Source organism: Salvia hispanica, chromosome 4 (genome assembly GCF_029641045.1).
Source record: "Salvia hispanica isolate PSC_SH4W2 chromosome 4, Shi_PSC_v1, whole genome shotgun sequence".
Taxonomy (NCBI): domain Eukaryota; kingdom Viridiplantae; phylum Streptophyta; class Magnoliopsida; order Lamiales; family Lamiaceae; genus Salvia; species Salvia hispanica.
The window spans coordinates 30,140,443-30,162,400 of NC_142695.1; the positions used below are offsets into that span (position 1 = coordinate 30,140,443).

At 37.2% G+C, this 21,958-nt stretch overlaps 2 protein-coding genes across 2 annotated transcripts; one reads left to right on the top strand and one right to left on the bottom strand.

The window, feature by feature from the left end:
* Nucleotides 1-10,211: 10,211 nt before the first annotated feature.
* LOC125194958 (uncharacterized) lies at nt 10,212-11,999 on the top strand. The gene has a single exon (XM_048093171.1). The coding sequence runs from the start codon at nt 10,212-10,214 to the stop codon at nt 11,997-11,999; it is 1,788 nt and encodes a 595-aa protein (XP_047949128.1).
* A 4,204-nt stretch (nt 12,000-16,203) lies between these two features.
* LOC125191887 (histone deacetylase 6-like) lies at nt 16,204-20,176 on the bottom strand. Its single transcript, XM_048089315.2, has 6 exons — nt 19,506-20,176; nt 18,758-19,198; nt 18,444-18,586; nt 17,228-17,318; nt 17,000-17,142; nt 16,204-16,454 (listed from the first exon to the last, which is right to left on the bottom strand). Exons 1-5 carry the CDS (start codon nt 20,043-20,045, stop codon nt 17,044-17,046), a joined length of 1,314 nt encoding a protein of 437 aa, XP_047945272.1. The 5' UTR covers nt 20,046-20,176; the 3' UTR covers nt 16,204-16,454; nt 17,000-17,043.
* Nucleotides 20,177-21,958: the final 1,782 nt, after the last annotated feature.

Sequence of the window (21,958 nt, forward strand, 5' to 3'; positions counted from 1 at the left end):
GGCTAAGAGCCATAAATACTTTATCATTCAATGATTAAGAAGTTGATGTGTTATTGAATACTCAACCTTGTCGCACTTATATTATTTTAATACTATGATGCCTTAAGCATCAACCATAAAACAATAGTTGAGCATTAATAGCTCCCACTGCAACAAAAACCTAACTGGATCAAGATCTCTTACTTAGAAGTTGCATTGTCATGTAAGTCATTGTCCTTCTATAAAATAGGTCAATCCAACTCACAAAGCATCTTTTCTCGCTTTAAACAAACTTTTATGACAATTCAGGCTCTCTCATTTCCACATCTAGTCTTTTGTTCAAAAGAACTAGGACTTAAGAAAAATGCAGCCTTTATGAATTTGTCATCTATCATGTTACTTTGCTCTAACAGTAACATAACGACTATTATTCTGAAGATTTTCTACTTTTCAGTTAAACCTTCTTGTAGTCATTTCTTGTTACTTTAGGCGATGACTTGTGTAAGAAACTATTTGAGTGATCAAAAGATTCTCAAAACATTCTGTTACTCTAGGATATTCCAATCGAATCATCTTGACAGATTCTATTGATATCCATCTTTCATCGTCATTAACCAAGACTTGTCGAGCTACTTAAAGGAAAATAGCTTGACCTTATTCCTCAAAGAGCTTGTCAAGTACATGCATAATGCATTCTCGAACATTCTTCGTGGAATTATGTCGAGGAAATGGAGGACATGAATCATTGAGTATAAACTCCAAGCTTTCAGCGATGAGAATCTTATCCATTCGTTTCCGGTCTACATAATTTAGGCATTCGAGTTTTCTTTCTTTAAGGATCGCAAACAAATATTAAATGACATAATGAAGATTTGGCAAATAAACTTATTATCACATACTCATGCTCAATACATAATCACAAATAACCACAAAACAATTATGTATCTTACAACAGCAAAATTAATAAATTGTATCCTCCTTTGGAGGTTAATACGCATTAAAATTTTAAAATTGTCCACAACACCGACGCATTAAATTGTATCTTCCTTTGGAGGTTAATACGCTTAATGTTGCCTAAGCAGGACCATCAGATTTAGCATTACAGAATTTTATTTCTACAACACACTCTCATAACAATGTTCATGTGCTGACAACAAAACCAAGCTATCTCATAAATTCTGATTGAACCCTGAAACTCGCGGTTCCTTAGGATTATTGTCCCCACTCTGCAGGTGGCAATAATATTGGGAACCACTTTCTAGTTCATTCTATTTATTATGTGAGAAGTCCGCCCTTATGAACTTGTTGTTTTCGTAGGATTATTGTCCCTACTCTGTAGGTGGCGATAATATTAGAAAATCAGCTTCACAAAATTTGGCAGACCAACTGATGGAGACCGTATACAACGCACTTGTTGTAATCATCACTTAGATATTTTGTATGATTTTTGCATAATTATCACATAAGCAGATAAAGCAGATAATCCACTTAAAATAGATAAACACCAAATAAACAGATAAATCTATTTAATGCATGGCATTTTAAACACTCAGGATAATTAAGGACAAATATTTAATCTAATCAAGGGAGAATCAATTAAATAATTAAGTTTTATCTTGGATAATGTTTATCCAATTCATTTAGGATTTATCAAGATAGTATGTACTATATAAACCCATTTAGGATTATTCTAGATTTTATTTCAATAAAATCATATCCTACAATTCAAGATAACGTTGATCTATGATTATCATTATTTAAATCGTACTAGGATATTACCATATAGAAACAATTCCACCATTTCCATAAGATAAAAATAAAATCCTATCAACCAAGATTTATACAAATCTAATTCTATTTAGAATAGACATCCAGAATATATCAAACATTTCTTAGGATTTCTTAGATAAATAAATTTATCTAAATCCAAATAAATAATGATTTCTTATATATCATCTTTATCCTAATCTATCTAGAATTTATCTATGAATAAATTCATATAAACTCATATGATAAGAATAAAATAATATTATATTTATCTAAATCCAACTAGGATTTGTCTAGGGATAAATCCACATTAATCCATAGGATATAGATAAATATTAGATTGTCATTATCCTAATTTAACTAGGATTCATCTAGGAATTAAATTCCTACAAATCCATGAAATAAGGATAAAATCTATAATTAATCCATGGTTTAATACAAAATCAAATCTTATATAATATATAAAATCCACAAAAGATATATTCAAATCTTATTTCCAAATTAATCTTGAATACTTTCCAAAATTAATTACAAGGGTTAGGAAACCCTAATCAACTTTGGAAAGCGAAGTCACGGAACGAGGCCAAGCGACATAGAACTCGAATCCGGGAAACTGCCCGCGAAGGACTCCCACTCGAATCACAGCCGTTGATGCTCGTCCTTCGTAGGCATCGTGCTGCTGTGCGCTCACCGCCGTCGAGCACAGCTGCTGCTGCCCGGAACTCCACGCACAGCGGCTGCTGCTGGACATCTCCGACGCTGCTGCGTCGATATCGCAGCTCCGGCGCTGCACTGCGAGATGCCGTCACTGCTGTCGTAGCGTCGTCGCACCGTCGCTGCACTGCTGCTTTTCCGGCACTGCTGCTGTGACGTCGCCTTCGCAGCGGCTGCGACAATAGCTTCCTCCGAGCCCGGAAACTGCCCAGGAAGGGCTCCCGCTCGAAAAGCTGTCGCCGCCGGAAAAACTGCTGCCTCGCTGGCAGATCGCCGCTGCTATCTATGCAGCTGCGTCGCTGCTTGATTGTCTACGGCGCCGAAATTTGTTGCAAACAAATTCTTCTCACGATGCCGAATAAAAGATTCACGTAACAAAAGAATCAATTCCATCAACACGCCAAAGTAATGATTATGCGTAATCATTATGTCAAAATCACAAATTAGTTGAATTTGATTCCATCAATCATGTCACGTCTCCAAAATTCACGGAACTTTGGGCTTCTTCGTTCAAAAATAAATAAAACACATAAACGAAGAACTCGTGCGATCAAGCAATTCACATAACATGAAATTAATCCACATAATCAGAGCCAAAAATTGGCTCTTTTGGCTCTGATACCAATTGATGGGGTTTGGTGCCCCTTGCACAACGGAAGACTTGTACAAAACAAATAAATCAGACGTAGGATCTATTTGACTGATTATGCGATTAATCAATTCACATGTTAAACAGATAATTGCATGCTCATAGAAAATAAATCCTAAACATGATTTCTACAGTTTAGAGTTACTGATTTGATTCTCCAAAGAATCGTCGATTGCTCGCACCTTCTCCACGTGATGAACTTCAATACTAGACCACGGATCTTCTCTCTGGTTCCCGAACTGTATCTCGATATCAGGGTGCGCTGATCTTATCAAAATACTAGGATTTAAATAAAGAAGACAGAAGAAATCCTTTTAGAAAAGGGAGTAGAATTCGAAATTCTCCTCAGCTGGAGATTTTCGAAAATTTCGAAAATTACAAGAAGTAAAATTGTCATCATTCTGTCTCCTTTATTCTCCTATTTATATTAAGTTCCTTTTGGGCCCAGACAGGGATCTATGGAAGGTTTTGGATATGGGCTCCCCCAATTAGCTTTTTACTAATTAAATTGAACCCACAATTTAATACAAGCTTATAATGGAATATTACGAGCAGCCACTACAGAAGTAATATTGAACTCTCCCCATCCAAATCCGAAATTACAAGTACTCCGGGTTTCCACTTTGTTTATTATTTATTTCCCGCGCTTAAGATATAAATGCCCATTAATTAATTAATGTTTGCTATGGACTTAATTAATTAACATCTTATTAATTCCAAGAGTGGACTTAGCAAGAAACATTTATTTATTATTCATAGAGCGATAAAACTCCAACTGACCAGTTTTCTGAATAATAAAACCTTGTTCGAGCTCCTCTTGAGGATTTTATCAAACGAGACTCACCTCGCGCACGTTTCAATATAATAGCAATCCTAGCACCGCTAGATATTAATCACCACTACCCAATATATCAGGATTATTGGGTTGCGAAAAACCCGCACCATTTGATAAGTCAAAGTAGTGCATAATCAATACCGTATGCTCAATGCTAACATATGTAGATTAAGAAATAGTATTTTATCAAGACCTAGTCTTTCAGTAGATAGCATAAAGACACGTCTTGCTGTTAGATCCGTTCAGTGCTATACCACACCAATGTCATCTTATTTCAGTAAGGCTTAGAAATATGCGGACTGACATTGCAACCTTTAACGATAGGTAGTCAAAGCCTATCTAGGTTGTGAAATTCTTCTTTTTCTTTTGCAAAGCATTGCATAGATCTGACCGTGTTACCTTAAAGTGGACGACGCCCACAACCGTGTTAGGTTTGGTATACTGAAAAGCAAACATTTAAATGCATAACAAGTAAACAAAGTCTAAGTCTTTTGCTTAGTAGACCGGTTGTGGGCGTCGTCCACTTTAAGGTAACACGGTCAGATCTATCCAATGCTTTGCAAAAGAAAAAGAAGAATTTCACAACCTAGATAGGCTTAGACCACCTATCGTGAAAGGTTGCAATGTAAGTCCACATATTTTTAAGCCTTACTGAAATAAGATGACATTGGTGTGGTATAGCACTGAACGGATCTAACAGCAAGATGTGTCTTTATGCTATCTACTGCAAGACTAGGTCTATATAAAATACTATTTTTTAATCTACATATGTTAGCATTGAGCATACGGTATTGATTATGCACTACTTTGATTTATCAAATGGTGCGGGTTTTTCGCAACCCAATAATCCTGATATATTGGCTAGCGTGATTAATATCTAGCGGTGCTAGGATTGCTATTATGTTGAATCGTGCACTAGGTGAGTCTCTTTTGATAATGTCCTCAAGAGGAGCTCGAACAAGGTTTTATTATTCAGAAAACTGGCCAGTTGGAGTTTTATCGCTCTATGAATAATAAATAAATGTTTCTTGCTAAGTCCACTCTTGGAATTAATAAGATGTTAATTAATTAAGTCCATAGCAGACATTAATTAATTAATGGACATTTAAATCTTAAGCGCGGGAAATAAATAATAAACAAAGTGGAAACCCGGATTAATTGTAATTTCGGATTTGGATGGGAAGAGTTCAATATTACTTCTGTAGTGGCTGATCCTAATATTCCAATATAAGCTTGTATTAAATTGTGGGTTCAATTTAATTAGTAAAAAGCTAATTGGGGGAGCCCATATCCAAAACCTTCCATAGATCCCTGTCTGGGCCCAAAAGAAACTTAATATAAATAGGAGAATAAAGGAGACAGAAATCATTCATTATTATTACCCATAATTTTCGTCTCCCTTTACCTAGAGGAGTTCGAATTTCTCTCCTAATTGGAGAAGGATTTCTTCTGTCTTCTTTATTCGAGTCCTAGTATTTTGATAAGATCAGCCCACCCTGATATCGAGATACAGTTCGGGAACCAGAGAGAAGATCCGTGGTCTATTATTGAAGATCATCGTGGAGAAGGCGCGAGCAATCGACGATTCTTTGGAGAATCAAATCGGTAACTCTAAACCGTAGAATTCATGTTTTAGGATTTACTTTCTTTGAGCATGAATTATTTGCGTTCTAGCATGTAATTATCTGTTTAACATGTGAATTGATTAATCGCATAATCGGTCAAATAGATCCCACGTCTGATTTATTTGTTTTGTACAAGTCTTCCGCTGTGCAAGGGGCACCAAACCCCAGCATCTAACACAAAGTTCATGCTGAGCTTATCAAAGTTCCATCGAATTTCCCCAAAAGTTGATAACCACTGACCTCCTAAGATGAGATCATAAGTCTCCAACTGGATAATGTAAACCTCAGCAGTAAATGAAAACCCCTGCATCTCCCACAATAGCTCCTCACACTTCTCAGTACACTGTAACACCTGGCCATTAGCTACCTCCACTGCCCTTGGAGTCACTAGTTTCCTTACCCCCTTAATTCTACCAGCCACCTTGTTGCTTAAGAAATTGTGTGTGCTTCCTGTGTCAATCAATATCCTTAAGGGCCTCTCCTTACAAATGCCATTAATCCTCATAATCTGAGGTCCTTCCCTTCCCCATACAACATGTAGGGATAGTTGCAGATACTCCTCCTCAACTTCATCATCCTCTCCTCTTGCACCTCTTCTTTTAGGGAAGTCTCCTCACTCATGAGTCACTGCTCTATCATTTGTATCACAATAGACTTTCTCCTTTCACCCATAGTGTTTTGAATTGTTGATTCTGCAAGTTGATCGCAACAATAGCATCCGTCAATTGCATCATCTTCTCCCCGTGCTTCACCGAGAACTCATCCAAAATTTCACTCACCCGATTCTCCACTAATTCCACCATTTTCTTCTCCATCTCCATACCACGCATGACCGAACCCGTCCGGAATCGATGGCTCTGATACCACTTGATACGGCCCGAGCTCTAGATCGTCCAATCGTGACCGATATCACACCCCTTCGATCACAACTCAACAATCAACAAGCACACAATTAATCAAATGAACCGTAAATGCAGAGAACTTCACAATAGGAACTATATTGCGATGAATCGAAGAGGAATTACAATAAACGATAATGAGAAACAATAATACGAAATAACAATGCGATGGATCCACGACCCAATGCACACACACATTCACACTATCAACATGCATTACAAAGGTGGTGGTCGTTCTATTTATACTCCTACTCTTCACGTGCTCTGCGTCGCCCTCCAACTTTGCATGCCACGTCACTTGCCACGTCAGAATGTGTCATGTGCAATCATGTGCCTTATTGATCTTGTCAACTTATTATCATCCTAGTCATCCGAGCTCACACCTTGCTACCATCGCAGACGAAGATGCTAGCCCCTTTGTTGCATGCATGGTGATATAGTTATGCATGCAACAGAGAATAGCATTATGAAGAAAAAGAAATTGAGTATGGAGAAGTAGATGTGCAATGTGTAACTCTACCTATTTTGCCATGTTTTCTAATCAGTTTAGATAGGAACCATGTTTTCTTTTTAGAGTTGTAGTAGTAAGTCTTAACCAACAAAATTTGTGTGGCAGCAACCAACCTTTTCAGAGTGTCTTTTCAAATTTATTGCGTCTCATCCATCTTTGTGGATCGGTCCTTACTCTCCTATGCTAAGTAATAATTGGGTTAAGATTTTGATAAGGGTTTTGGCAAGTGTCCAACGACAAGACTGGGTCTAGGAGTCTCCTGACCAGTTGAATTTATATGCATGCATCACATCTGAGCAAAACGAGAAAGACACAAAAAACCTTACTATCAATCTCCAAGAAGGAAAGGTAAATGAAAGAGGTATATCATCTATTTACCTTCTCGAAAAATGAAATATAACCTTTTAAAAAGTAACACATTCCAAGGGAAAATGTATATAGAAAGGTAAATTATTTTTTAAAATAAAATAATAGTACAAAATGCATTCTAAAATAAAGTATAATACCTTCCCACATATCTTCTCCGAGAATAATTTTTCATGAAAAGAAAGACAAATATGATAGTTATAAGATTTTAACTCTCTATTGATAAAGAGGTAAAGATACATCTTCAAAATAGGAAAAAGATATATAATACCTTTCTCCTTAAAAAATGATTTTTTTTTTAAAGATCTGGTAATTATAGGACTTTACCTTTCTTTTTGTAGATCAGTAGATGCCCTAAGCGTGAAATTAGTTCCACCCTGATGCTCCATACCTATATTATTTTGTTTATGTTTATGTTTTCTTATTTTGATTTCTTTTTAATTATACCATAATTAATGTCTATTGACTTTTTTTTCTTTATTTTTTTAAGATTTTACATTATAATTTATGTCTACTTCTTTTACCTTATTTATAAATTTTATTTTATTCAAATTTATTGTGTTCTTTAATATTAAAAAATATATATTTTTCATTGCCATTTTTCAACACCGTCGGTTCTTATGCTGGCATTATTTCATCTCTCTCTATCTTTTTAATACTAATTCTCTAATTTATTTTCTCTCATTACGTATGCACTTAACAGTCAATGGTACAATTGTCTGCAGACATCAAAAATATCTCATAGGAGTAAGAGTAAAGACCAAAATTGGTGTGAACATATGTTCATTTTACGATTTTGGTCTTAAACTTTATCGTTTGAATTTTTGCATCCTGAACATTTCAATCGGATCACAATTGGTCCTGGACTAACTGTTCCGTTAGTTTTTAACAGTTAACAGGTTTAATCCTGATTTTGACCAAATTAGAAACTGTTAATTATGATTTTTTACTCCCTAGTTATTTCCGTAATTATTTTCTTTAAATTCTTTAAAATATAACAACGAATAATTAAGAAAATAATTAGGGAGCCAGCATTTTCCTATTCACGAATTTTCACTGTAACTAAACATTAAAACTGTACAAGTCAGAAAACCGCCTCATTTGTAACTAAACATTTATTCTCTTAATTTCAGCACTAATCTAAAATTAGTTTGCAACTGCGATGAATGCCGCAGTTTCGCGAAATCCTACAATTTGATTCAGCGGAGTAAATGAAAAAATCGACTACAATGCCGGAGCGAGAAGCGGCGGCGGTGGCTAGAGAATCTTCTCGACGCGGCGAAGCGGCCGGAATCTGATGAATTCACGAAGCTACCGCCGCGATCGGGCGAGAAAGAGGCGAATTTTTCTGCAGAATTACAAAGTAGACTATTCCGACGGAGAGAACCTGATGAGGAGTTGGAAGCTGAAGAAGGTGGCGGTGAAGGCGAAATCAGCTGTGGTTTCGGTTCGTCCGCGGCAGCATTGCCCTATTCATGAATTTTCATTGTTATATTTTGAAGAATTTAAAGAAAATAATTAAGGAAATAATTAGGGAGTAAAAAATCATAATTAACAGGCTAATTTTGTCAAAACGGAATTAAACCCGTTGACCGTTAAAAACTAACGGAACAGTTAGTCCATGACCAATTGTGATCCGAATTGAAATGTTCATGATGCAAAAAGTAAAAAAAGATAAAGCTTAGGACTAAAATCATAAAATAAACATTATGTTCAGGACCAGTTTTGGCCTTTAACAATAGTTTGGGCCCTTTAGTGTTAAATTTCTAGTTTCGCCTCCTATACAAAGAGTTAGAATGTAATTTATTTGCACTCATTACTCATATTTATCAATTTGTTTATAACGTATACCATTATGACCCACTATTACAATTCATTAAACACTAATAATAATATGAGTCCTACTATCCACTAACACTATTTTTAACTATCCTTCTTCTCTCTTCTACTTTATCAATTGTGCATTAATTTCCGTGACATTTCAATTGCCGATTTTTTTATGGAATTGAGGAAGTAGTTTTTACTATTCTCCTGGTCTTATTTTCTGTATGTAAAATATGTAGAATTGGATTGCGATAATGGAGAAACCTCCATTGGAGGAAGAAGAAGACTCGGTAGCGAGATATGAGAAAAGGGAAAGTTCATTTATGGACTACATTTTATAAAGTGTTGACTACAATTTACAATAAGATGCTTTATATAGACTGAAAATCAAATGCTAAACAAACTAATTAATCCTAAACAATACATTTTGATTTTCCAATTCTAATACTGTATTAGTCTCTTATTTTCGACATTCTACCTCTGTCAATCCTAAAGCTGGGGTCACGACTCATATGCATAAGGATAGTAGCGAGTCAGTCTTTCAGCTTAAAAAAGCTTTTTTGTATAATTCAGCTTTGGTCAAAAAACGAAAGTAACACGCTATTTCCTAAATTTTGAAGGGTCACTGTGCTAACTAAAGAAAAATAATATAAATAGTTAAATTGGAAAAAAAAAGTAAAATATGAGAGAGAATAATATAGAAAATTTTTTATTTTTTTTATTTACTTTTTCTCCATTTTATCTGTTTATATTATTTTTCTAAAATAAGTGTCGAAAATGAAACGTTGGATGGAATATATGAGATATCATTGATTTGCTTTTCAACAATCATGCATTTTAGTTTTGCTTTGTAGAAACAGCCTTTTCCACGTATGGCTGCTTTTGCACTATGATAAAAAACTTATCCCTACTTTACATTCGGAAAAAGCTTGATGTAAAGAAAATAAAATTTGATTTTCCCTGACTTTTCTATTCTGAATGATATGCAATATTTATTGACAAATTCTGTTCTGTTTCCAACAAAAACAAGAAGAAGAAAAAAATGGTGTTTGTGTTTCAAGAAAACTTGAATTCTGTTATTCTGTGTGATGAAGACAAACCAATTCAAGAAATCCTCTCCTTTCTGATAGTTCTTGCTGAAAGAGTGATCACTGCAGCTCAAGAAGCCGGATCTTTCACTGCCGGAAACCTTAGAATCTCCGGCCAAGTGACTGATATTTGCAAGCTTCTCCGCCCCCTCGCCCGCCTCTCTGCCACCACCACTCCCCCTGTGTATGACCGCCCCATCCGCCGCGTATGCCAAGGCCTGACCAAGGCCCTCGACCGCGCCTTGACCTTTGCTCGTCGCTGCCGGAATGAGAGGACCAGCTTCCTCCACCAAATCCTCTCCATCAACATAGCAGCTGACTTCAAGAAGGTAACCTCCTCGCTTGATTCTTTTATAGCGGATCTTCGATGGCTCCTCGCTATCTACAATCGCGACACGTTTGATGTTGGAACGCTGTCGCCTATTGCAACTACTGACCCGATCCTGGCCTATGTCTGGCCTGCCATAGCCTCTCTGCATATGGGGCGAGGGGAGGGGGCGGCTCAGCTCGCGGATTGCACGAATATGAATGACAGGACTAAGAATGTGATAGTGGATGAGGTTGGGATTCCTCCACTTTTGAAGATGTTGTGTGGATGTGCTAGTGTTGATGCGTATGGTGCGGCTGCTACGGCTCTGTATAATCTGGCGGATGACCGGTATAGAGTGAGAGTGATCAGTGATGCTGGTGGCGTTGAGGCGATTGTTAAGGCGATGGCGAAGGTTCCGCCAATGACAGTCCAGCTTGTGTTGGTGGAGTTGGTGTTGAGGATGTTGGAAATGTCTGATGATGTGCAGGAAGAGTTTGGGGCAGAGGATTTGGCAATGCATTTGATAGCCCTCTTGAGTGTTGATGTGGATTTGGATGAGTTTCTTGATTTGAATTACCTCAAGAGTAGTGGTGTTGTTGGTGAAGAGTGTGTTAGGAGTGATAAGGAAAGGGAGAGGGAGAAAGAGGTGGTGGTGCCGCCCGAGGTGAAGTGTAGGCTCAAGATAAACTGCGCGATCGCTCTGTGGAAGCTGGCACGACACAGCTTGGTGAATAGTCGAAACATCACCGACACGAGGGCGTTGCTAGTTTTAGCGAAGATCATCAAGAAAGAGCAAGGGGAGCTCAAGAAGAATTGCTTGAAAGTAGTTGCAGAGCTGGCTGAGGTGGCAGAGTCCCACTCGGACCTCAAACGCACCGCGTTTAAGCTGACCTCAACGCCGGCAAAGGCTGTGTTGGATCAGCTGTTGAAAGTGATGAGTGAGGAGAGGAATGCCAACATGGTGACTCTGGCGGTCAAGGTGGTCGGGTGCCTAGCATCCATGTTTCCAGCAAAGGAGAAGCGTGTCGTACGCTGCTTGGTGGCTCAACTTGGCCACTTAGACCGTGGGGTTGCTGATGAGGCAGCTCGGTCTCTAAGCAAATTTGTCTGCACTAAGAACTACAACCGGAAGGAGCATGCTGAGGCAATCATCGAATATGATGGGGTGCCGATGCTGATGAATCTGTTGAGGAATGATCGAGGTCATTTCCATTTGCAGTTGGACATGCTCGTGCTTTTGTCCAACCTCGCTGTAAATGCTTGTAGCACGAGGGTGCTCGAGGAGGCTTGGGTTTTAAGGGCGCTAGAGGGCGCGGCCAAGAATGTTGTCTCCCTACGGCCCGAGCTGAAAGAACTATTTGCTAAGGCTATACACCAACTTGTCATCTATCAGGTTGGAGTAGTTCCAACCGCTGAGACTTGGGAGGCTTAGTTGGTGGAATTCGCTGTGGCGAAATGAGGCTTTCTTAAGGGGTGTGTTATGTGATCAAGATCATTGAGTTGTAGGGTGAGTTGATCTCCAACAAGATGGGGATAAATTTGTGGTATGTTGTGTCTAGGATAAATATGTGTGGAAGTGAGCAAGTGTAGTTGAAAATCAAAGCATATAGCTTACCTATATTTGGTCCATCAACTAAAATTAGTTATCTAACTACACTACTATATTAAAGTAGTCGCGAAGCCAAGATTTTTATGATGGAGGGCCCAAGTCACGATTACTAGTTATAGAATTTAAATATTTTAAATTTTTAGGTAAATATAATGGATGAAAATGAATTTTTTATGATGTTTAAATGTCCACCATAGAAAATATAAACAGAAATATAAATTTTAACAAATAGAATATAATATACTCCCTCCGTCCACAAAAAATAGAGCAATTTGTGTATGGCACGTGTTTTAATGTAGAATTGGTAAAGTAAGAGAGAAGGGAAAAAAGTAAGAGAGAATGAGAAAAAGTAAGTGAGAAGTAGTGTTGGTGGAATGATGTGTAGGGTTATTATTTGTTGAAAATTTTCCATAAATTAATGTGCTCTCTTTTTTGTGGACGGCCAAAAATGGTAATTGTGCTTTATTTTTTTTGGACAGAGAGAGTATACAAGAGAACAATAGAAATTATGTTCCAAAATATCGAATGCAAAAGAAACACAAATTACACATTATAATGCATAAATAGTGGTAGTACTAGAAATCAGAGAAAAGTTACATAATAACATAAACATAAGGAAGAAAAAGTCGCCAAAGTGATTCGAACTTGGGACAACCGATCAAAGACGAACTCTGCAACCAACTGCGCCACTAAAATCAACTATTCCCTCCGTCCCACTTTAGGAGTCCCGGTTTACCATTTTTAGGTGTCCCACTTTAGGAGTCCCGGTTGAAATATTCCATAAATGGTATTAGGCCCCACATTCCACTAACCTTTTTCCACTCACATTTTATTATAAAACTAATATAAATAAGTAGGACCCACATTCCACTATCTTTTTTCACCAACTTTCCTTTACATTTCTTAATACTCGTGCCAAACTCAACCGGGACTCCTAAAGTGAGACGGAGGGAATATAAATCTTAGTTTGCATATAAAATATATAGTTAAACGAAAAAATTATGAGGGGACCATTTGGGCCCCTGCCCCAACGTGGCTTCGCCCCTAACATTTTGGTAGGTCTTAATATTAACTAACATTTTCCCACTACTTCTCTATATTTCTTCCTTATTTTATCTATTTTGGATTAAAACACGTGTCTTCCCTAAATTCTTTATTTTCATAAGACTGAAGGAGTAATTTATAGGAAATTAGTTTTCATTATCTCATCTCTCAATTTTTCATTTCCCCCTTTTTATTTTATGTGAGATGAATACATTCTCCTGGGTTGCTCTTTGGAGATCAAGCTATGGAAAAAACTTTGCATGACGTAATGTCGGAGACATTTCATAAGTTATGCACATGTCACTTAATGCAAAATGAAATCAAACACTTGGGAGATCTTATGAAGGAAGGATTGTGCTTCTTAATAGATTTAAAAGGTATACGTATGGCTTTGAGGATGAGACCCAGTTTGAGAAGACTTGGAGTAACTTATTGACACAATTTAATCTTCATGACAACAAATGATTGAAACATATATACGGTGTGAAGGTAAATTGGGTGTGTTGCTATATAAAGCCTTCACACTTGGTATGAGAAGCACACAACTCAGTGAAAGTGTCAATTCTAGTATCAAGAATTGTATAATGTCAAACTTAAGCATTGCACAATTTGTAAGTATTTTGAGTGTGTCGTTCAAAATAGACGGTATAGTGAACTAAAATGTGATTTTGAGGTACACCAAAAAATGTCCAAGTTGAGGTTGAGAGTTCTCTATGCTCCATCCATTTTTGATTTATTCCAGAATGAGTACATCTTGTTTGCAGTTCCATACATAGAGCTTAAAGATGAAACATGATCGATATTTGAATATGTCATTTGACTAATCGATCATAATGGAGAATGGAGGGTGACATATGATTCTAATAAAAGATGATTCATTGTAGTTGTCGAACGTTTGAGATGGTTGAATTAATATATAGTCATTATGTGAAAGTGTTTGATGTGCTAGACGTGTAGTTGCTGCCGAAGGACTAAATTCTTAAAAGATGGACAGTGGAAGCTATAGCTGGTGTAGTTGCACGACTATATAGGCAATGAAGTTGAAGAAAGTTCTAAATTGCAAAGTGTTGAGTTGTATCCCAGACTATGTCAAATGCTTATAAGTTGGCTAATGAAGCTTCTGTTTACCAATCAACCTTCTCCTTGGTGCATGAAACAATGTATGGTCTCTATAAAAAGGAAATGGAAGTGCGTTCAATAGAACATGACCAAGAAAATAGGAACAATGCGAAGATTTCTTCAATTGTCTCTTCTATGATAGTATCAAAAGGATTCAATAAAAATTGGTTCAAAAGGTTCGAAACGATTGTAGAGTTGTGTAGAACTTCAACCAACACGAGGAAACCCAAACCATAAAGTACAAGTAAGTAGAATTATTATACTTTTATAGATTTGAAAACAAGTTAACTGATTACATATTTTGCAATAATTGTAGGTTGTTGGTGCACAAAGTATATTGCACGTTGCTAGTTCGGTACTTCCAACATCTGATGGAAGGAGTACAAATTATTTGAGTTTCACTTAACTGTAACTGTTAATGGTATCACTATTTATACTATACTTTTGGGTACAATTAGTTGCAATATATCATTTTCTATTTTTTTTTGGCACCATTAGATCAAACCTTATATTCTATCGATGGAACACATTTCAATGGAACAATAAGTTTAACTCTGATATGGTACTCTCTTTCATTCTGTGCTCATAGTTGTGTCCCTCTTTGAACTAGATTTTTTCTTCTTAGCATGCACCAATGTCATTGATCCAATTCTTTGATGCATCATTAAACGAAGCTCTCGAGGTACATCTAGCATCAACTATCAAGATCGGGATCAAGATCATTGGAATTCATGCATGCCTCAAATGTATTTTTTGATATACTGCCTCCGTCCTATAAAAATGAGAATACTTTCCTTTTTCGTTCGTCCCATAAAAATAAAAACACTTTCCATTTTTGGAAAGTTATCACCAACTCTTTACCAGTATACATCAATTAGGCATTAATTTTTAAGTCGTCCCAAATGTCCATATTTTTATGCGATGGATGCAATAATAGATATCCCATGCATTTAAATATATATTTTGATGTAAGCACCTTTAAAGTGTTGAATTATAGTACTTCATGCGTCCCATAAGAATATGGACTCTTTCCTTTTTAGTCCGTCCCACAAGAATATGCACTTCCTAATTTTATAAAATCTTCTCTCTAATAAGGTGAGACTCATTCTCCACTAACAATACTTTAATTACTTATTCTATCTACCTCTCTCTAACTTTACAAATTTTACATAAAATCCGTGCTAAACCCAAAATGCATATTTTTTAGGAATGGAGGGAACACTAATTGTAATATCTAATGTCAACTATGAAATAGTGTATAAATCTTTTATACAAGTACAAGGGTTATTTCTATCGAAGCGTTTTTGTTATTGTTATTTTGGAGAAATGAGAGAATACTTATCAAACAAAGTATTGTAGGAGTGAGGGCGGACTTTTTAATTTTCTAAATATATCCCAAGCAAATTCCTTCTATCTTGATCTTCTCATCGAGCAGTTTGGCAGGCACTGCCTACAACACATTGATCTTAAAAAGACCTTTAATTTGTATATGCAACATCAAGTTTCTTACTTTATAAAATTAATTCAGTTTCTATATTCAAGTAAAAAAAAAGGAGGGGAAGAAGTATAGTAAATTAAAACATATCAGCAACTTTTAATTGAATTGAGAAAACGGCACCGTTAGCAATAGATGAATTGCTTCAATTTTAGCACAGCAGGGGCTGGAATTATTCCTCCACGAAAGGGGATCCGAGAGAAAAAAGTAAGGCAGGAGTGATTGAAAAGAAAAAGGTGTTAGATTAAAATTGTGGTAGAGGTTTGGCTAGATGAATTGTCAAATCCCTCAATAGTGAAAATTGATTTTAGTTATTCTCAGGTCATATTAACTACTATTAAAATTGTATCTTGGCAGTCGAACGATGCATTAAAGACAGATAAGGATTAAATCTTGGGTCTACCATGGCAAGCAAACATGCACTTATAATACAAATTCTTGGGAAAACCTAACTAATCCCATCTCTTTTTTCTTTCATTATTTACATCCTCTGCTGTATAATCTATTTTCAGGCTGAATCTCTTACCTAAAACAAATATCAATTGCACGGTCCATTCCTGATGAAAACACTCATCTTTGTCTATCCGATGTATCATCAGTTTTGATTGTCAGGACCATCCCTGATCACAAACAGATACAAATCATCAGTCAAAACTCGATCCAAAACTCATATGTTAGTTCATTGTCATTCTTTTGATGCCAAAAAGCATATCCAATGAGAAAATAAAGAATTGGAATAAAGTGCCCTTTGGAGCAGTCATTTTTTGGGTGGGCGACCGTGTGGGAGACGGAGTGAGTGTGTGTGCGCGTAACGACCAACTCTCATAATGTGTCATCCAGGTAATGCAATACTACAAGTGCACGATGAGCTCGTATGATCCGCTTCACAGTAAAACACCCCCCCACACATAACTAAGGAAAGAGGAGAAGATAAAAATAAAAAGAATCTAATGTAAGCATTCAAACTCCAAAACCAGATTAAAGAACTCCACAAACTTACACCACATATCCAGAGTTCATTCAGAGATAGTCGGTTAAATTAGATGAAAGAAACTCCCACAACGGGGAGAAGAAAGTTTTATTGAAGATGAGGGAATGGGATCTATTTTAATGGAACTTATCTGGAAATTAAAAAAAACGGGGAATCTTACTGAACACATCCTACCTTAGATATGTATTTTATACATATGTATTTTCGCTATTCAAACTTCACATTGCAGGCTTGTCAATCTCATCCTCATCAGACTCATAATCCTGCTCACCATTCCATATTCGGGGTTTGGGTCTCACTTCCATGTCTTCTTCTCTCTGAAACCGGAGTTAGGCCAGTTATATTGCTAGGAAATTAGTATATTCAACAATAGAGTTAGTGCATGTTATCCAGTAACTTTACCTCTTCTGGAACTTCTGTGGTTGGAGGCATTGTTTGAAATTGGGTGCTTGGTGCATGCTGCAGTTTAGAAAGTTGATCGAGTAGCATGTTTCTGCAAGTAGACATATCTAATGACCTTCATAGTTTGTTATAGATACCTAACAGTTATGTGAAAATAACAATGAGGGATTACATTCTAGATTCTACATATAAAAGACATCTATCCTTTTCTTTTGGGGGCATGAAATTTCATACGCAGCAAAACGGACATCATAGTACACTTTTGGTAACTCAACCATTTTTTGTTTTGGCCAAACCACCCACTAGTCTATTTAAATGGCATACTTTAGTAATCCATAAGTTTAAGGGTTAAAACTAAAATTGGCCGTTTTATGTGTAACAAAAGTGAATACATGATTTTCTCTCTAAATAATAACTCTTTCTCTTCAAGAAAGATAGGAAATAAAACCAGGGAACTGATCCACTCACACTGAAAAATGAATGTTAGACACAGTGGTTTACATCAATTATGTGAAAGTATGTATCACCATAACCTACCTGAATTCTGTATTTTCTCATCAATTTAATCAAGTCACTGTCTATTTACACTTCTAGATGCAGAGAAAGAAAATGAAACGTTTTGCTTTGAATGGGATAGAGGGCGTAATATAAAGGAGATGAACCAAGTAATTATAATGAACTAACATGTTATGCGTTAGGTGTCTGCAAGGATCCAGCAATCCCCTTGAAATACACCATACGCAAATACACACGTGGCTTTCAAATATGCAAAATATTTAAAAAGAAAGCAAAAGTTGACAAAACCAAACCAGGGATAATGTTGATATGGATTCTGAGAAAGTAGAGCACTGGTCTTGGAAAAAAAGTAGGACCAGTTGGTGGGTATTTATGATAAAGATAGAGAGTGATAATGGTGACTAAAGTGCTTAGGTACGGCATTGTACCAATAAACAGTGTTCATGGCATTAGTTAAACTATCATTGTAGATGCCAAGCTGTGTTCTGCTGTGCTGTAAGACAACACATATGATTATCATGTTAACTATCTCCTTACATAACACACTTGCTAAAATATGGGACAGCAGAACACCAGTTATTATGATGCTGTGAACGAGGTTATAAACAACAAGTACAAGGGCACAAGATTCTAGCACCCGAGTACAAGTACAGATGATCCACGAGTCTGCACATTCATGATTATGCAAAGTTAACTTTACCTGATTTTCTCTAAATCCCTCTCTGTATTCAAATTATCCATATTACTTGGTTCTACATAAAGTGTATAATCTGGGCCAAAGTATTCATAATATTCATTGTACGGCAACTTATTATCTGGCTCCACATCTACAGCCACAGCAGTCTACAACAAAGTGAAAGTTTCATATCAGCTAAATCAGATAAAATGTGCAAAAGATATAAATACGAAATGCAAAAGCATATAAAACACTCAGAAGGAGAGAACACGCATGCACACAAATGTGTGTGTGTGTGTGTGTGTGTGTTTGTGTGTCAAAGAGGGAGAGATATAGACCTCATAGCACCAGCACCGGGCAACATTTCTGATTGTATAACCTCCCCCACCCAAAACCATTAGAGGAACATTGAACGACCTCAAAAACAGAAGGCAGTCTGCATGGCCTTTCACAGACAAATTAAAACAACCTAACCTATCACCAGACAATGAATCAGCCCCACATTGTAGCACAACAGCATCTGGCTGGTAGACCTCCATCACTTTCCGTATGATTGGACGGAATAAGCTGCGAAAGTTGTCATCGTTTATTCCATCATTCAGTGGGACATTAAGAGCATAGTACTTTCCAGAGGCCACCCCAACATCTTTAATATGTCCAGTTCCAGGAAAAAAGTCACCAAATTTATGGAATGACACTGTCATAACACGGTCGGTAACATAAAAGGCTTCCTCAACCCCGTCTCCGTGGTGAATATCAATGTCCACATAAAGTACACGCTGCCAGTCAAAATTCAATGATCATGATCCGAGCATGCCACATTATAAAGAGCATATGAACAGCCATTACATAAAATGCCAAGATAATCAACACAAACAATATTAACCGTAAAGACAGAATCAATTCTCCAACGTAGTTGATTTCTACTAATAGAGTGAAAAGTAAAACTATTCATTTAATCTATTCAACACAATTTCTTAATCTCCCCTACTTTTTTCCCTTTCCTATTTTATTTTACTTTCATTTAATCTATTCAACACAAAATATAGAGTGAAAAGTAAAACTAATTATCCAAGCTAATCATACCCTATGAACTTTGAGAAGCTCGAGAATCCCCAAAACAATGTCATTAACATAGCAAAACCCCGAAGCCTCGCTCTTCTTCGCATGATGCAAACCCCCAGCCCAATTAATCGCGATATCGGCATCCTGCCTGTTGAGCTTAACGGCGGCGCCGATTGAGCCGCCGGCGGAGGCCTGGCAGAAGCTAAACAAGCCGTCGAAGACGGGGCAGTCCTCGCCGACATTGAAGCGCTTGAGATGGCGCGAGTGCGTGTGATCCAGGAGAGTTTGGGGAGAAACTGAGGAGAGAAAGTCGACGTAGTCGGGGGAGTGGAAGCGGCGGATGTCGAGGGAGGCAGCAGGGAAGGGGCGGCTGATCTCCATGCGGCGGTGAAGGGAGTAGTGGACGATGAGATTGTGCGCCATGCGGATGCGGTGGGGTTTCATCGGATGGCCCTGGCCGTAGTAGTAGTCGCCGATTGTAGGCTCGTAGAAGTAAGACACGCGACGCTTCCGCGCGTCGGGGCACGTAGATGGCAGGGAAGCGCCTCCGCCGGAATCCATTGTTTAATCAATCAATCTTAGAGATGAGTGGGACTGGGAATTGGAGGGGGAAGGACAGCGTGCTTCTCTGTTTGGAGTGTAGGATTTTTAACGAGGGTTTAAACTTGATGGCGCCGTTGAAGGAAAAACACTCAGGGATGAATTCGGTGTCGTTTTTTGGTCTTTAAAATATTTATTTTAATATATTCATCATTTATTTTATTTTATTATAAAATACTATTTATGTCCTTTAACTAGAGGTTGAGCTGACAAATCATGCAACTTTATTCATTAGCCGATGTCATAATAATAATTCAATCTAATATTACAATCGAACTAAAAAACAACACGAACACGAACAAGAACCGAGTTGATAACAGAAACTGAGCAGCGCCAGCGAGTGCCTTCACATAATACCCCCCACGTCTTGTACGCTTGCAACGCTCTTCTCCAAGTGCAAGGCAGCCACCCTCTAACCTTTTCTGCCGCTGGAACACTCCCACTTCAAAATTATATTCCGACCCATCCCTCAAATTCGTCCCCGTCCAACTTCGGAAATTCGTATCAAGTCGATCTAGTATCCACCCCAATCGCTCTTAATCACCATATGTCCCCCTCTGTTGCCTTCTTCTCTAGGTTCATCCTTCGTATGATTCTTCTAATGCAGCAAATTTAAGGCCACGATCGCTTGCATAATCATCTTCGCTTGTTTCTGCTCAAATTCCATAATCATCTCTGAATCTCCACCTCTATATATTGTTTCGCCGTCATGTCTGAGGACGAACAACTCTAGATACCACTTGTTGCGATCCTATCTGGATTCGAGCTATGAAATGACAACGTATTCAAAATTCACCACACCTAACGAACAAGATGTGGAAATACTAAACACAACGAACAATACAAGAGCTGAAGTAATAAGATCCTAGCTCCCATCCAAGAGACACACATTCGACAGTGAATGAAAAATGCTAGCTGCACTAAAGCTACATACTCTTTCTCTCTCCTGCCCGTCGGCGCTAGCTGTTATAGTTAATCCACGAGCTCAGCCATACAAGTAAGCTCGGTGCAGCTGGATCAAGAAAGAGCCGTTGGCTCATAACCGTTTCTCGGTTATTGTAATTAGGATCAGTAGGGAGTCTTTTATGTAGCTCGAAAAGTTTGTTTAGTGTAGTTACTGGTATTCCCTCTTCTTACACATACTACACGAACATGGCTAAGACACACCAAAGATATAAACTAGATCCATAGCTGTGAACTGATGAGATTTCATTTTCTTGACTGAATATTACAATGCAATAAGGCAACTTATATAGGAATCTTTTGAAGCTCCTAGAACTAGATGAAAAATATGAATAACAGACAATATGCTTTCTCCGATATATCTTAATAAGTTTTCACGTACTCTTCAACCACATTGGTGGTGGCCCAAAGAGCTCTTTTCTAGTTCATCAGCTTGGCATTAATTTCTCAGGTTTGGACTTTACTGAATCAACTCCCATGCTTGCAACATTGCATTTAGCATCATCTTCTTCATGCTTTCCAGCTGAGAATTTATCCTTGCACGCATCTGTATTGCTCATCTTAATCAATACTACTTCTTCTTGGTTTAAAAGAGATTCAAGAGTGTATCTATTACAGTTCAATTTCAATAAGGGTGTGTTTGGAACACGGAATTGAAATTGAATTGGAATTGAAATTCTATGGAATTGAATTCCAATTCCATTCCAAATCCATTGTTTGGTATTATTACGGAATTAATGTAGAATTGTATTATAATTCCAAATCCATTGTTTGGTTACTTAAAATTGACGTAGATTTGAAATTGATATGAATATTTTTTAAATAACATTCACTATCTTTTGATAATTACTATCACATTCACATAGATCCATATATTATAGTATCATACGCATAAATTAAATTAATAGATC